This window comes from Balaenoptera ricei, chromosome 8, assembly GCF_028023285.1.
Source record: "Balaenoptera ricei isolate mBalRic1 chromosome 8, mBalRic1.hap2, whole genome shotgun sequence".
Taxonomy (NCBI): Eukaryota; Metazoa; Chordata; class Mammalia; order Artiodactyla; family Balaenopteridae; genus Balaenoptera; species Balaenoptera ricei.
In genome coordinates, this window is record NC_082646.1 from 19,449,686 (window position 1) to 19,465,120 (window position 15,435).

Sequence of the window (15,435 nt, forward strand, 5' to 3'; positions counted from 1 at the left end):
TGTTATATATATATATATATACATAAAATAAAGGAATACATATACATATATAATACATATAATAAGGAAAGGAATGGTATTATTAGAAAAAGTGATTAAGGGCTCCCTGCTGTCTACAGGATCAAGTCCAAGCTCCTTAGCATTGCATGTATAAGGTTCCTATGTTCTGGCCTTTGCCAGCTACTCCCACCCCACCTCTTATCAGTCTCGCCTTATACTTGGTCACTGAACCTCAATGACCTAGATGAGTTCTTGCTTTTTTCCAGTCTCTGCATCTTTGCTGTATCATTCTTTCTGCCCAGCGCAACCTCCTAGCTCTTAATTGCCTAGCTCAGTCCTATGTGTCCTTCAGAAATTGGCTCTCTTTTTCCAGGAATGCTTCTGTATCCTACAGTCTGAATTAATTGCTTCTCCTATAATGTTCTCATGGCAGGAATACCATGCACCCACCACAGCACTCACCATATAATACCATAATCATCAGTGTACTAAGCTGTCACCCAGGCTGTCACTCAGAGGTCATCCTTGTGTGTTTTCTAAAGAGCATCGCTTCTTCAAGATCCTTACTGTCATTTGCCAGAAAACTGCCATAATGAATATACGAATAAATCCATGATGATCGTGCTGTGATCGGCACTTCCTAGAGTTCTGCCCAACCATACGCAGTCATTTGGTGTTCCCTACTAGATTCTAAAGTCTTCCAGGTGGGGACTTTGCCTTATTTTCACGATTTTATCTCCAGCACTAAACACAGTATCTGATCCAGAGTAGGACTTTGATAAATAAATGAAAGAGAAGCTATCACCTCAGCTATTAGTACCATGCCAGGAATTCTGATGGCCCTTGCCATAATGGGGGTAGGAAGCTCTGCCGCCATGGCTCCCAAACCTGGATGAGCATCCGAATATCCTAGGGAATTAAAAATAAATAAAGTGCCCCACTTCAGGCCTGAATCAGAATCTCAAGGCTGGGGCCTGGCTATCTGTCATTATTTTAAAATGCTGATGAAATTCTAATAATGATCAACCAGATCATCTGGGAACCACTCCCTTTGTCTTGCTTCTCCCTCCTGTCACCACAATCCTACTGTTTATCTGTGGACACCACACCTGGGATCACTGAAGGAGAATTTCCAAAGAAGGATTTTGCTTACTCTGATCTCTCCTTTGATCTAGGTGTCTTACATTCCTGTGTCCTCCAACTGAAGCCTAGTCACTTAGCAGGAAAAAGGAAGGCAGCATAGTAGGACATTTGGAAAGAGAGAAAAAGGAAGAGGGACAGAGGGAGAGACAGACAGACAGAAAACAGAATCCAGGGAGAACAATAATCTGTCTTTTAAACTTTCCAAAATAGCATTTGATCTTTTGCTTATGTGAACTGGACTGCCTAGGCTGTGTACACCCTATGATAGATCAGGCAAATTTGGGCACCCACCAAAACTCTGCATCCTCAGGTAAAAAAATCATCCGAAAGGAACAGGGTGGTGGGCAGGCATACCCTCACTCCAGGAGAGCAGCTGTCACTCTATAATCACAGCTGTGTGGTGAGTATTTACTGTATGCTATACACTGTGATGGTCCTCAAAGGAAAGAAGCCAACTTAAATTTAACTGTACATGTTACTCATGAGTCTTTTTTTTTTTTTTTTTGAATAGCTCTTTATTTTTGTAATACCTTGCAATATAAAGGGCACATTTACATGGCCCATTGTTTTTTTGTTTTTTTTTAACATCACTCATGAGTCTTATGAACTAGTTCTCTTGTACTTCCACTTTGCCCTAGTCCTTAGGACTACAACAAAGGAAAGTGTAGAGGGGAAAACAATCAACATCTCTAAAATCACCATCATGAACTGGTGGCACATGGCTTCATAGCTTTAAGAATGTGTGTAGGGGCTTCCCTGGTGGCGCAGTGGTTGAGAATCTGCCTGCTAATGCAGGGGACACGGGTTCGTGCCCTGGTCTGGGAAGATCCCACATGCCACGGAGCAGCTGGGCCCGTGAGCCACAACTACTGAGCCTGCGCGTCTGGAGCCTGTGCCCCGCAACGGGAGGGGCCGCGATAGTGAAAGGCCCGCGCACCGCGATGAAGAGTGGCCCCCGCTTGCCGCAACTAGAGAAGGCCCTCGCACGAACCGAAGACCCAACACAGTCAAAAATAAAATAAAATAAATAAATATATTAAAAAAAAAAAAAAAAAAAAAAAAGAATGTGTGTAGACATGAAGGGGCCCCTTTGCAGGGACGACTTCATTGTGGAGTGTGCTGGTGCATGGAACAGAGAGTGGCACATCACCTATTCACGGTGAGGGGTGCCTCAGTGGAATAACCGGGGGTCTGGAATAAGAAGAAGTAACTGTAGACACTGCTGGGCAGCCAGGAAGGCTGCATTTATAAGCTCATGATATACACTATTCGGTACTTGCTGAACTACATGGAGGCGATGGAGTTACTGAAATTCTGTGGCGGGGACTGAGCACCATATCTCAGGCAATAAACACCCCAAAACAAGACACAAGGAAACATAACTTACAGGGAAATATTAGGAGAAAGATACACAATCCAGTCAGCCCTCAGTGTCCACAGGTTCTGCGGATTCAGCTAACCGCGGATGCAACCCTGGTTGGCTGAATCTGTGGCTATGGAGGGCTAACTGTACATTTTGCATAAGATACTTGAGCACCTGTGGGTTTTGGTATCCGCAGGAGGTTCCCAGAACCAATCTCCCGCAGATACCAAGGTACAATTGTATATGTATGTTTTCTTGAACTTTTGGCTAGCAATAAATGAATTAAAACATGAATGGAAACTTTTCTTTGTTCCTGGGGCTGTGGTAGAGTCATAGAGAGTACGGTTCAATCATTTACAAATAGGATTAAAATAATAATGGGATAATTTGGGAAGTACATAAATTTGGGAGGAGAAATTTCAGTAGTCATATTTGAATCAGAAATAGCAAAACTTTTTGCCTTTTTATTAATTAATGAAGTCACTATGTTCCCATGGCTTCCTAGGGGTTGGCTTTCTTTCTGTGTTTTGCAGAAGAACCTCTTAAACTGCTTTGCTGACTTGTTGTCCAGAGGACAGAGTGTGACAAAGTCGAGTCCTGATGGCTTCAGCAAGTAGAAACCTGCCTCGCACAGGATGACAGTGCTCCCCTCTGGGGCTCTTTGTCACTTCCTCCCACTGCGCTTATAGGCAAGGAGGAGCTCCTGAACCAGAGTCTGCATGCTGAAGCTTGATTCTGTATTTTGAAGAAAATCAGAACTGCCGAAGGAAAAAAGCTCTACTTAAGAATAAAGGGCCCTTCGGAACGTATGACACACAATTTATAGTCCTACCATAGTGCTACGCTCCCTTAAAAACACCCTTCCCCCAGCACACACATTCACATTCAGGATTTAGATCCAGATATTTAGGTCACATTCATATTTAAAAATAAAAAGGGCATGTTTTCATGTTTTATCTTCTGAAACCTATTAGGAGCACAAAACAGTACCTTCATTACATTCTGCACCAGCACAATTATTCCCGCTTACAGTTTGAACATAAAATGTATTTAAAGATGGCAAATTCTGAAAACTGTAACACACACACATGCTTAAAGGATAAAATTTGTTTCATTTTTGTATCCTGTGTTTGTCCGGCTAAAAGACAGCTACAAGTCATTGTGATATTTAAGAAGAACAATCGCTAAACAGAATTTTGCAAGAGTTCCATTTTTTTCAATTTGGTCTATAACTAAAATACATGAGACCCAGAATGAAGATTATAGATCTTTCATCTTCTTTGATCCACTTTGGCAGCAACTTACAATATGAGCTTGGAAATAACTTGTCAATAGAGTTAACAGTTTCCTCAACTTTCCCTAGTTTACTAATGTTAGATTGTTCAGCTACAATAAAACTCTGCCTTGAAGAAAATTACCTAAAACACAAAGTACATCCTAAGTCTCAGCCACACTACACATTAGGAATATTTCTTTTCTCCTTAAAAACAATATTTCCTATAAAGGAAATACTCCTCAATTTTTAATTCTCAAATGAGAGAATTACTAGTGTTTAAAACATTTTTTACAAAGAAAAGCAACTCACCTATTTGAAGAGTATTTCCTCGTAAGTGACTCTGGTAGAAACGATCACATAAATCTACATTTTGTTCAGCTCTTCACTATTTCATCAAAGACAAAAACAGCCTCAGGTGAAAGCTGGAAGCAAAAACCTTCCATTCCCCCAAGAGCTCCTCTACGAGTCAGAAGCCTCATTGCATGCTTCACCAAGCTGCTTGCTGCCTGTTGTTTTTCAGCAAGAGTGACCTCCAACACCTTTTATTTAGAGCTGCAATGCACTCTTAATGGCACTCACGGAACACATCATGTGCCAAGCCAACACCTTAAGAGGGTGGGAAGCTTTTCAACCAGGAAGACATGCTGAAAATATTTAGCAGTCAGCAAATTGCATGTAAGCAAAGCCTTGCTTGTTTTTCACAAAACAATCCAACAACGTAATGAGTCAAGATGAACTGATTTACACAGTTCTCAACTGGGAACCATCTGGAACAATACCTCCACTGCTCTCAGAGCTTCCCCTCCTTCACCTTAAGTTTAAATTCCAAGCAACTACAGAAGAATGGCTGTCCTCAATATTTTTAATGATGGTAATATATTTTTTCTCCATTTCATAACTCAGTTTTCCTCTACTCTTTGCTCATCTCATTTATGCTCATTTACTCTTTATACTGCAATTCTCCCGACACACATACTCCCCAAGTAAGGAGTAGTTTCAATTTAAATGTCTCTTCCTGACCAGGGCAAAGACCAGGCTCTTGGAGCGTGGAGAAACTGTCAATAATTATTTCTCAACATTTAATCCATCATTCACCATGTCCACCTCTTGAGACCTGTGCAGTTGGTTAGAAGTTGGATTTCAGATGAGCCCAGTTTCAAAGTTTCATAAGGACTTTGTCCCTTTAAGGGCTCAGCCCTGTTTCCTTTGTTACTATCTGAAATTAAATTCTAAGAACAAACATTAAACATTCTGAACACAAAACAGGCTGGTGGGCTCTGGTATCAGATAACTAATGAGCTGTCACAGGAGCTGAGTTTAACTCACCCTTTCTCTCCCAGTGGTTGAAGTTTTAAAGTCTCCTTTCTGGATTTTCTGAATGAGAACAGGGAAGCAAATGATGACCCGAAGCTCAGCCGAGAAGGAACGGATGTTGGGTTTCTTTGATTAGGTATATTTTTAGATCTTGATGTTTGTAATTCCATAGGATCTAAAAGAAAATTGTAAAAAATTTGCATGATTAATATTTCCAGGTAAATACTCTTGGAGAACTAACACCCCCACCCGTGCAGTCTAGGAACGCAGGCATCCCCACATGAAGACTTCGGGACTAGGGGGCGCCCTGTGCCTCTTGGTTCTGCTGAGCGGAGGAGCCTCACTAAGAGTGGGGAGTCTGGGCTTCCCTGGTGGCGCAGTGGTTGAGAATCTGCCTGCCAATGCAGGGGACACGGGTTCGAGCCCTGGTCTGGGAAGATCCCACATGCCGCGGAGCAACCAGGCCCGTGAGCCACAATTACTGAGCCTGCGCGTCTGGAGCCTGTGCTCCGCAACAAGACAGGCCGCGACAGTGAGAGGCCCGCCCACCGCGATGAAGAGTGGCCCCCGCTTGCCGCAACTAGAGAAAGCCCTCGCACAGAAACGAAGACCCAACACAGCCAAAAATAAATAAATAAATAAATAAATTTTAAAAAAAGAAAAAAAAAAAAGAAAAACTCATAGCTAACATCTTACTTAAAAAAAAAAAAAGAGTGGGGAGTCTTTCAGTAGGTGCTGGGGCCTGCAGCTCTGCAGGACGTCCTTCCCCTCCTACCAGCTGGGACACTTTCTCAATGTGTTTTCCCCACGGCACTCCAAAGCCAAAGGTAGTGCGTTAGGGACCTCATTCGGTTCTTGTGCTGCTCTTAACTACCCTATCCTTCAGAAATTTTTATTTTGGAGCTTTAAAAACATGGTGATAGACTACGTGACTTTTCATATCAGAGAAGGTAAAGGAAAAGGAAATTAAGCCCTTTAGAGTGCCCCTTATTCTCATTAAAATCTCTGTGCATATGTATTTGCTACATATACGGTTTATATGTGGGTATGCATGTAATATAAATATGTATAATATATATGTATAGATAATATATGATATTATATATGAGTATTACAAATTCTAAGGCACGCTCAACATATACCAATTCCATCATACTGTAATACTTTTGGACATGCTGAGTTTTTAAATGAGGAATTCAAGGTAAGGGGAAATTCATCATGGTATACATGGGGTTAATCTAAAAATCTGAATTGTGAACTTTTTAGATAGATTTCTTTTCTATGGGAGTTGCAAAATATTTCCAATATATAAGTTTAGATATATTGTTACATGTTTCTCAATGTTACTAATGTTAGTAACATATAACAAAAGCAGTCAATGTGACTCTATCAGTAGAGAGATACTTTACACTGTTTTACTATTTAAAATTTCTAATGTACTTTGTTATTCTCAAATAGTCCTGAGAAAGCAGTTTTTATTATCCTCATCTACAGATTAAAAAATAAGCGATTGGTGAAGGTAAGAGACATGCTGGTAATCACAAAGTTAGAATGTCCAAGGAAGGCATTTGTTTGAGCTCATTCATGGGGTTTAAGTTACCAAAGTACCAGAAGGGTGGCAGCTTCTCTACCACCTTCCCCCTCCTAACCCCCCTCATTTTCTGTTCTCCTTTCCCTCTCCTCCTCTGTCTCCCCCTCCTTGTGCACCATCATCCCATTTATTTACATGCTTACTGTGTTAGAGTTCAGTACTTTATATGTATTATTTTATTTAATTCTCACAACCACCCTGTGAGGTAGGTGTTATCATACCCATTTAAAGATGAGAAAATTGAGGCTTATAGAGAATAAGAATAAGTAATTTGAACAGAGTCACATGAATTCTGATAGAATAGAGAATATAGAGACAGAGTGGAGATTTGAATCCAGGCCCTTTTTGATACCAATGCCTGTGTTCTTAACCATTGTGCTACCTTGCCTGACTCTAAACACATACCCTCAAGACAGTACAGTACATTTTCAGTTCACTCTTTTTATTGTGAATTTTGCCCCTTATGATTTAAAAATAGTCCTAAACATGGATTGGTTACATTGGAGATCCCACTGAGCCCTTATCTACAATGAGGTGCCCTAAGGTCTCACCATTTTCTGCCATCCCCTTTCTCAGTCTGTATGTAACTGGTTGTTTTAACATTTGGCTAACATCTGTTTCATTGCAAAACTTTTTCCTTTGAACTTCTTCAAACCATTCACCAGTTACTCCTTGAAGCCATCTGATATGCCTCTTTGTCTTCTGGAGTTTGCTGAAATAAAACAAAAATATCAATGCATGCTTTAAATTTCTTCACATGAAGTGCAAACTCATGTGATGGGTCAAACTTTACCTAGTGGAGGAGTTGCATAAACTATAAGTCCAGGGGAAAAATTGGCTCTAGTCGGAGTTTTCTCTTCACCACCATGGATGTATTTTGGCTGTTATCATCTAAGTTCGATGATAATCTAAAAGTGTCTGCTAGTAGTTGAAATAATCAAGTTTCTGAGGACAACGTGGGTTGAGCATTATGCAAAACTGACCTAATAATGCAATTGAATGATAGATATTTTAATGACATGGGGAAACTAGAATATTCTAGTTCTGATTACTCATTCATTCATTCGTTAACGATTAGATGTTTATTGAGCAATGTTTATGTAACAGGTCCCATGTAGGCAATGGTGATTCAACGGTGAATATAACAGATAGGGTCCTTACTTGCCCATTCAGTGGTCAAAGAGAAAAGCTTACATGCAGAAAAGAAATTGTTGAATGTAATGGTCTTAGATAATGGAATTCTTTAAACACACAAACACAAAAGCCCATGAATGAGGACATGACTAATGCTCAGTAGTAAGGGCAGTGTGCTTTGAGATGGATAGGAAAGGTCATCCAAAGCACAGATGTGTCTGACCCACACTTCCAGAATGCCAGAACTGAAATTCTGCCATTATTTCTTTTTCCTCCTCCCCTGCCCTTACCTGCTTAGTCTTCTTTCAAATGAAAATGCTGCTCTAAGTCCTTAGTTAAATCATCAGTTGTGATTTTTTTTTTTTTTTAAAGCAGATCATTTGCTCCATTTCAGGAGGACCCTAGAACTGTTTGGAAATGAGAGAATATTTAATCCAGAGAGAGACTGCCCTGGACCGAGGCAAATAAAGCAGAAAGGGGAGTCTGAAGAACATAATGACAAATTTCATCAAGTGGTCAGCTTGACAAAGCTCTGATGAAAAAGCCAGGCTTGTTGTTGGGCCCCAAGCTCGAGAAGTTCTGCTGTTTTGGAAAGAATTTCACGTGACTCCGCAGTTGCCCTTTATCCAGGGTGCTCTGTGAAGCACAAGTGTTAGAGAGTTTGTATTCCTAAGAAAGTGGTGAGCAAGACAGCTGCAGAATGGCTAATTTGGGGTTAAGGGCAATGAACTGTGATGGTTGCAAGTCAGGCTCCTGCTTGGGGCTATGATACTGTCATTTTATAAAATAATCAAGAGGGAAGCCAGAGGCCATCCTGCCCAGACTTGCATTTTGAAAAGCACTACGCAGTAATCATCATGTCTAGTCCACATAATTTGCATTGGTGCCTCCCATTTTGCCATTGCCATCCCTCTGACACCTGGTCACTCCTGTCTCTATTGCTACTATTCTTACTAACAGACTAAAAGACCACAGGTACTTATTACTACCTCATTTATTAATATTATATATATATATATATATATATATATATATATATATATTTTTTTTTTTTTTTTTTTTTTTTTTTGCCACACCTCGCAGCTTGCAGGATCTTAGTTTCCCAACCAGGCATCGAACCTGGGCCCCAGGCAGTGAAAGTGCTGAGCCCTAACCACTGGACCTCCAGGAAATTCCCTAATGTCCCACACTTGTACATGACCTCTAGTTCCTGAAAAACCCTTCCAAATTATCAGACCCCAACATTCAGCAGCATCCCTGCCCACTTCTCAACACATCCTTCTCATTTCAGAGGACAGTCAAGCTACCTGACTTAGGAACTCTCTAATAAACGTAACTTTATTGTTTTTTTCTAAAGCCTCCATATAACATTGACTCTCTTTTAAAATAATCACACTTCATTTAATTTCATCTCAAGCACTCATTCCACACTTGCACTCAAATCCATCACTGCCTGTTTCTTTTTAACATCTGGCCAATGAAGTCAGAAATCTGTACCTCTGTGTGAATACTCAGACAGTGTGAATTCTACTCCAGGACATGTATCTTAAAGAAATATCCTCCTGCTCCCCACCCCCCTGCAAAGTACATTAATTTAACTGAACATTATGCAGTTGCTAAAAATAATTACTCAGGCAATGTAGCATGTGACATAACATGAAGCAAAAAAAACAAAGTACAACATTTTATCTATGCTTATAGCTATGTGAAAATGATGCACCCATTTAGACACACTAGGGAAAAAAATCAAACACCTGGTCTCTTAGAATAGAGTAATTACAGGTATCAATTCCACTTTTAATTTTTGTAAAATTATGTTTATTCGATAAGTACAATATATTTTTCTTTTTAATGTGAGTTTTTATTTATATTATCATTTTACATTGTAATGTTTCTTGTAGATAGAGAAAAAATCAGTCATATTTTCACAATCCTAATGCAATCAGTATTGCCCTTTTGATGTGATCTTTTCCTCTGCACTTTTCACATGGTTGTAATAAAATGTATTAAATATATATTTGTGGAAAGCCTCCTGCAGAGAAGATGCAGGGATACAATGGCAAGCAGAGCTGACATAGCTACTATCCTAGAGAGCTTACCGCCTAATGAGAGAGACAGATATGAGTCCAATAATTATACAAATATAAGATAACAAAGAGTGGTAAGTATGATTTCTTCATTCAACACATGTTTGAACTCTGGGCAAAGAGCAGTGAACAAGTCAAGTCCTTGCCCTCATGGAATTTACATTCTGCTGGGGTAGGAGTGGGGGCAAACTATAAAAAATTAAACAGGTGTTATGAGAGCATATAACAAGGGGCCCTGCTTATATGAGGCAGAAGCAAATATTTCCCTAAGAAGATGACATACGGCCTGAAGGATGAATGATGAAGCAAAAGGTAGCGGGTAGACGGTTCTGGGAGAGAGCTTTCCAGGCGGAGGGGTAGCAGCTATAGAGTAAGTGCCCCCAAGGCAAGAAGCAAGGAACTGAAACGAGGCCGGCCTGGCTGGGATGTGGCGGTGGAGAAGACTAACTGAAGGGGAGAGCAGAAAGGCAGCTGCTAGATCATGCAACACTGGGGCTTGGGTTAAGCAGTTGGACCTTTAGTCCTGGAGCAACGAGAAAGCATTGATGACTGGGCAGGAGCATGACACATCAGATTTGTACTTTTAAAAGATCAACCCAGGCTAAAAAGCCTCTGCACAGCAAAGGAACCCAACAAAATGAAAAGGCAACCTACTGAATGGGAGAAAGTATTTGCAAATCATATTATCTGATGAGGGGTTAATTATCAAAATATATAAATAACTCATAAAACTCAATGGCAAAAAAGCAAATTATCTGATTTGGGCAGAGGATCTGAATAGACATTTTTCCAAAGAAGACAGACAGATGGCCAACAGGCACATGAAAAGATACTCAAGATCACTAATTATCAGGGAAATGCAAATAAAACCACAATGAGCTATCACTTCATACCTGTCAGAATGGCTATTATCAAAAAGACAAGAAATAACATGTTAGCAAAGATGTGGAGAAAAGGGACCTCTCATACACTGTTTGTGGGAATGCAGCTTGGTGCAGTCACTATGGAGAACAGTATGGAGGTTCCTTAAAAAAACTAAAAATAGAACCACCATATGACCCAGCAATCCCACTACTGGGTATTTATCTGAAGAAAATGAGAACACTAATTCGAAAACATATGTGCACTCCTATATTCACTGCAGCATTATTTTCAATAGCCAAGATATGGATACAACCTAAGTGTCCATCAATGAATGAATGGATAAAGAAGATGTGGCTTTATACATACATATATACAATGGAATACTATTCAGCCATAAAAAGAAAGAAATCTTGCCATTTGCAACAACATGGATGGACCTTGAGGGCATTATGCTAAGTAAAATAAGTCAGAGAAAGACAAATACCATATGACCTCACTTATATGTGAAATTTAAACAACAAAAACAAGTTGATAGATACAGAGAACAGATTGGTGATTGCCAGAGGTGCGGGGGGTGGGGGGTGTGTGTGACAGAAATGGGACAAATGGGTAAAGGGGGTCAAAAGGTACAAAATTCCAGTTATAAAATAATTAAGTCATGGGGATGTAATGTACAGCATAGTGACAATAGTTAATAACACTGCATTGAATATTTCAAAGTTGCTAAGAGAGTAAAGATCTTAAAAGTCCTCATCACAAGAAAAAAAGTTTGTAACTATGTGTGGTGACGGATTTTAACTAGACTTATTGTGGTGATCATTTCACAATATATACAAATATTGAATCATTATGTTGTACCCCTGAAACTAATGTTGTAAAATAAAAAAAAGTTTTTAAAATTAGATAATAATGTCAATTATACCTCAATAAATTTTTTTTACAAAAGATCATCCTAGCAGCAGGTGGAGAAAGATTCCAGTGGGGAACAAGAGAGAGTGGTCAGGGTACTTATAGGGTGTAGGAGAGAGAGAGGTGTTTGCTTGGACATGGATGGTGGTGATGAAGCGGAAGAAAAGTAGAAAGTATTCAGAGCTACTTAGTGGGTGAAATTGTCCACCAAATGATTAAATGACTTTGGAGGGTTAGGGACAGAGACATATCAAGGAAGATTCCTCAATTCCTAATTTCCATTGGTGCATAGAAGATGCCATTCATTCACACAATGCATGTATAATCTTCAAAAAGGTTATATATAAGACACCTTCAACATTACTTATCTTTGGAGCAATCATTAAATATTTGCATAATATTCAAACTACTAGGATTTCCATAATTTATTTACTATTCCTCTGGTGCAGAACATTGTGATTTTCCCTTATAAGTATTGCTTAATGAACATCACTGCACATTTTCTATTTTTACAGTGCCCCTGACAGATGCTGAAGTAGGATTATAGGACCAAAGAGTCAAAATGTTTTTGTAACTCTTTATACCACTACCAAAGTGCTTCTCAAAATGGCTGTAGCAATATTACTCATGCCAGCAATGTACAAGACTGCCAGCGGGCATCCTTGGAAGACTAAATATTATTATTTTGAGTATTTTTATTTTCTGAATTTAATACTTGCAAGGTACATGTTTAGAATTGTGGGCGGCTTTTTAAGAATTTTTGTTTTCTCTTCTTAAAAAAAATGCTACATTTCTTTGATAAGTGAAGTTTGAACACTTTCCCATACATCCGTTTACTAATCATATGTTGTGTTTTGGCAATTGTACATTTTATAAATTTATAAATCAATGCCTCAGAGTTTTTCACTGGAATGTGGCATGTTCAATAAAAATATGAACTATTTTTCTTATTTGCTTTAGTTATTTCCCCCAGGTTTCTTCTATTCTGATTAAATTTTGAATGTTGAGCCATATAAACCTCATTCTGAGTAGAGTAGATTAAAACAAAATTAATCTGTAGTTTATGCTAATATTTGTCTCCAGGAGACAATGAGAAATGAAATGTGGATAGTGGTTATATGTAGATACGTGAAAGGGCAAGATTTTGAAGAAATCCAGTGGCTTTTAAAGCAGAAGTATTCCAAGGTTGGCAGGGAAGTGGGTGAACATGTACAGCCAAGAGTGAGAAAATTCAAGGGTAAGGTAGTAAAAAAATGGCATTGTGTTTACGTATTACTAAATAAGTAAACATAAATAGTTCTGGCCCTTGAAGTAAGGATAACCCAGGAAGGGAAACTATGAATGACATAAAAGTCTACTCTAGGCATCAGTAATTTACCGCCTTAAGCTTTATATACCCATAAGCCCTGTGCACTATAAAATACAGTCTGTATACTTATAATGGTTGACTGAGCTTCTTGTACTAAAAGGAGCACACCAATTGTAAAACCAGTGGTTTAGACTCATTTATTTACTTAAAAAATAAAACATCAAATTAGCTCAACATTAGCAAAAAAGAAAAAAGAAAACCTGAACATAAAGCAGGGGTATCTTGATGTGTGAAACTTAAAAAGACAATATTTTAAGTTTCAGCTAGCCTTAGTCTGAGAGAGATAACAGTTGCTTGCAAATGGAGTTGAACCAAGTTCATGGCCAGCCTGTACAGGGCTCTTGCTCATCTATTTTGGATTGTTATGTATTCAGCCAGTCATTTAGAGCACACAGTCCACTTTATACCCAAGAGAATAACCTCCAGGTTACAAAGGACATACAACATACATATAGACAAATCACCAGTACACAGATTATTTGCTTCATTAGTGCAGCTTGACTCAACATATCACAAGGGACTGCTGTCTATACATGTAACTTGTTCTACCCCTAGGCTGATTAACTTGATTAAACTAAATCAGGTCTCTTCTTGCTGGGCCGTAGTCCCAGCCCTCTGCTCCAAGTCAAAATGCTCTTTCTTCATTCACAGGAATCTTAGTCTGCCGTGTGCTGTCTTTTTCCATTCTAGCACCTGCTGAATGAGTCTGTCCTCTGAGGTTCCTCCTTCTATGTTAAATTTCTTCTCCTTTGTTTTCCATCCTTGAGTAATGAACCCATCTCCCCATCTTCCTTGTACTCCCCCACTGTGCCCTTGCCGACCTTTGCTACTCACTTTTCTTTGTCCAACTTTTTCTGAGCAGGTCTCTGTCCTCATCTCTATTTTTTTTTAATTTTATTTATTTATTTATTTATTTATTTATTTATTTATTTATGGCTGTGTTGGGTCTTCATTTCTGTGTGAGGGCTTTCTCTAGTTGCGGCAAGCGGGGGCCACTCTTCATCGCAGTGCGCGGGCCTCTCACTGTCGCGGCCTCTCCTGTTGCGGAGCACAGGCTCCAGACGCGCAGGCTCAGTAGTTGTGGCTCACAGGCTTAGTTGCTCCGCGACATGTGGGATCTTCCCAGACCAGGGCTCGAACCCGTGTCCCCTGCATTGGCAGGCAGATTCTCAACCACTGCGACACCAGGGAAGCCCCTCATCTCTATTTTGATGACTAATTATGTACTAACCATTGAGAATGTGCTCAGTAAATGATACACAGTTGTCTCTTTATCTTCCAGTCTTTGGCCCCACTTGTCTGCTCCCTGAGAGCCAAACTCTGGCCTGTTCTTGAGCTGCCATCAGATAGTAGAAAGAGCACTGAATGAGGGTCAGGTTCTAGCTGGTGATCTTGGCCAAATATTTAACTCTCTTGGCTTTGTTTTTCTCACCTGTGAAAGAGAGTTAAATGACACGGTAGGTTGTTTACAAAGCAGGCATCCATGGTTCCTTTCATGGCAGAAGGTATACTCCTTCGTGGAGTGACTTTGTCCCTCCTCTGCCCCCTTCAATCTGGGCTGGCCTTGTGCTTGCTTAGACCAATTGAAAATGATAAAGTGAGATTGTGAGGCTTCTGAGCCTAGGCCTCAAGAAGCCTTGCAGCTTCTGCCCTCTCTCTCTCGGAATCTTGATTCTCTGGTCTGAAGAAGCCCGGGCTAGCCTCCTGGAGGATGTGTTCATGTGCAGAGTAGGACCCAGCAGAGTGCCATCACCAATTGCCAGAGACGTGAGTGAAGCTTTCTTAGACCATCCAGATGCCATCCAGCTGCCAGACGACTGGAGCCAAATGAGTGATCCCAGGCAAGACTAGGAGAACCACCCAGCTGAGCCCAGAACAAACGGCTGTCCCTTAGAATTGTGAGCTAATAAATGGAAGTCATTTTAAGCCTTTAGGCTTTGGGATGGTTTGTTATGCACAATTTTTAAAAATGGGCACAGATGAGATTATCTGGAAGACATCTTCTGGTCCAAAATGTATGGTCAGGACTTCCCTGGTGGTGCAGTGGTTAAAGAATCCGCCTGCCAATGCAGGGGACATGGGTTCAATCCCTGGTCTGGGAAGATCCCACATGCCGCGGAGCAACTAAGTCTGTGTGCCACAACTACTGAGCCTGCACTCTAGAGCCTGCGAGCCAGAGCTACTGAGCCTGCATGCCACAACTACTGAAGCCCATGTGCCTAGAGCCCGTGCTCCGCAACAAAAGAAGCCAGTGCAATGAGAAGCCTGTGCACCACAACGAAGAGTAGCCCTTGCTCGCTGCAACTAGAGAGAAAGCCCGCGCGCAGCAACGAAGACCCAACGCGGCCAAAAATAAATAAATAAACAAAATGTATGGTCAAAAGA

The 15,435-nt window shown here is 40.3% G+C and overlaps 1 protein-coding gene across 5 annotated transcripts in view; it reads right to left on the reverse strand.

The window, feature by feature from the left end:
- The window catches only part of EXPH5 (exophilin 5), a 74,010-nt gene that overhangs the window by 21,047 nt on the left and 37,528 nt on the right, over window positions 1-15,435 (reverse strand). For 2 of the 5 annotated variants that reach the window (XM_059930398.1, XM_059930397.1), the window contains exons 2-3: window positions 7,239-7,399; window positions 5,109-5,271 (exon numbers count right to left, since the gene is read on the reverse strand). In XM_059930398.1, coding sequence (XP_059786381.1) covers window positions 5,109-5,271; window positions 7,239-7,290 — 215 coding nt within the window. In that variant the 5' untranslated portion in view covers window positions 7,291-7,399. Of the gene's footprint in view, window positions 1-4,091; window positions 4,293-5,108; window positions 5,272-7,238; window positions 7,400-15,435 lie in introns of those variants that run through there. The other 3 variants (XM_059930396.1, XM_059930400.1, XM_059930399.1) reach the window with 3 other exon arrangements.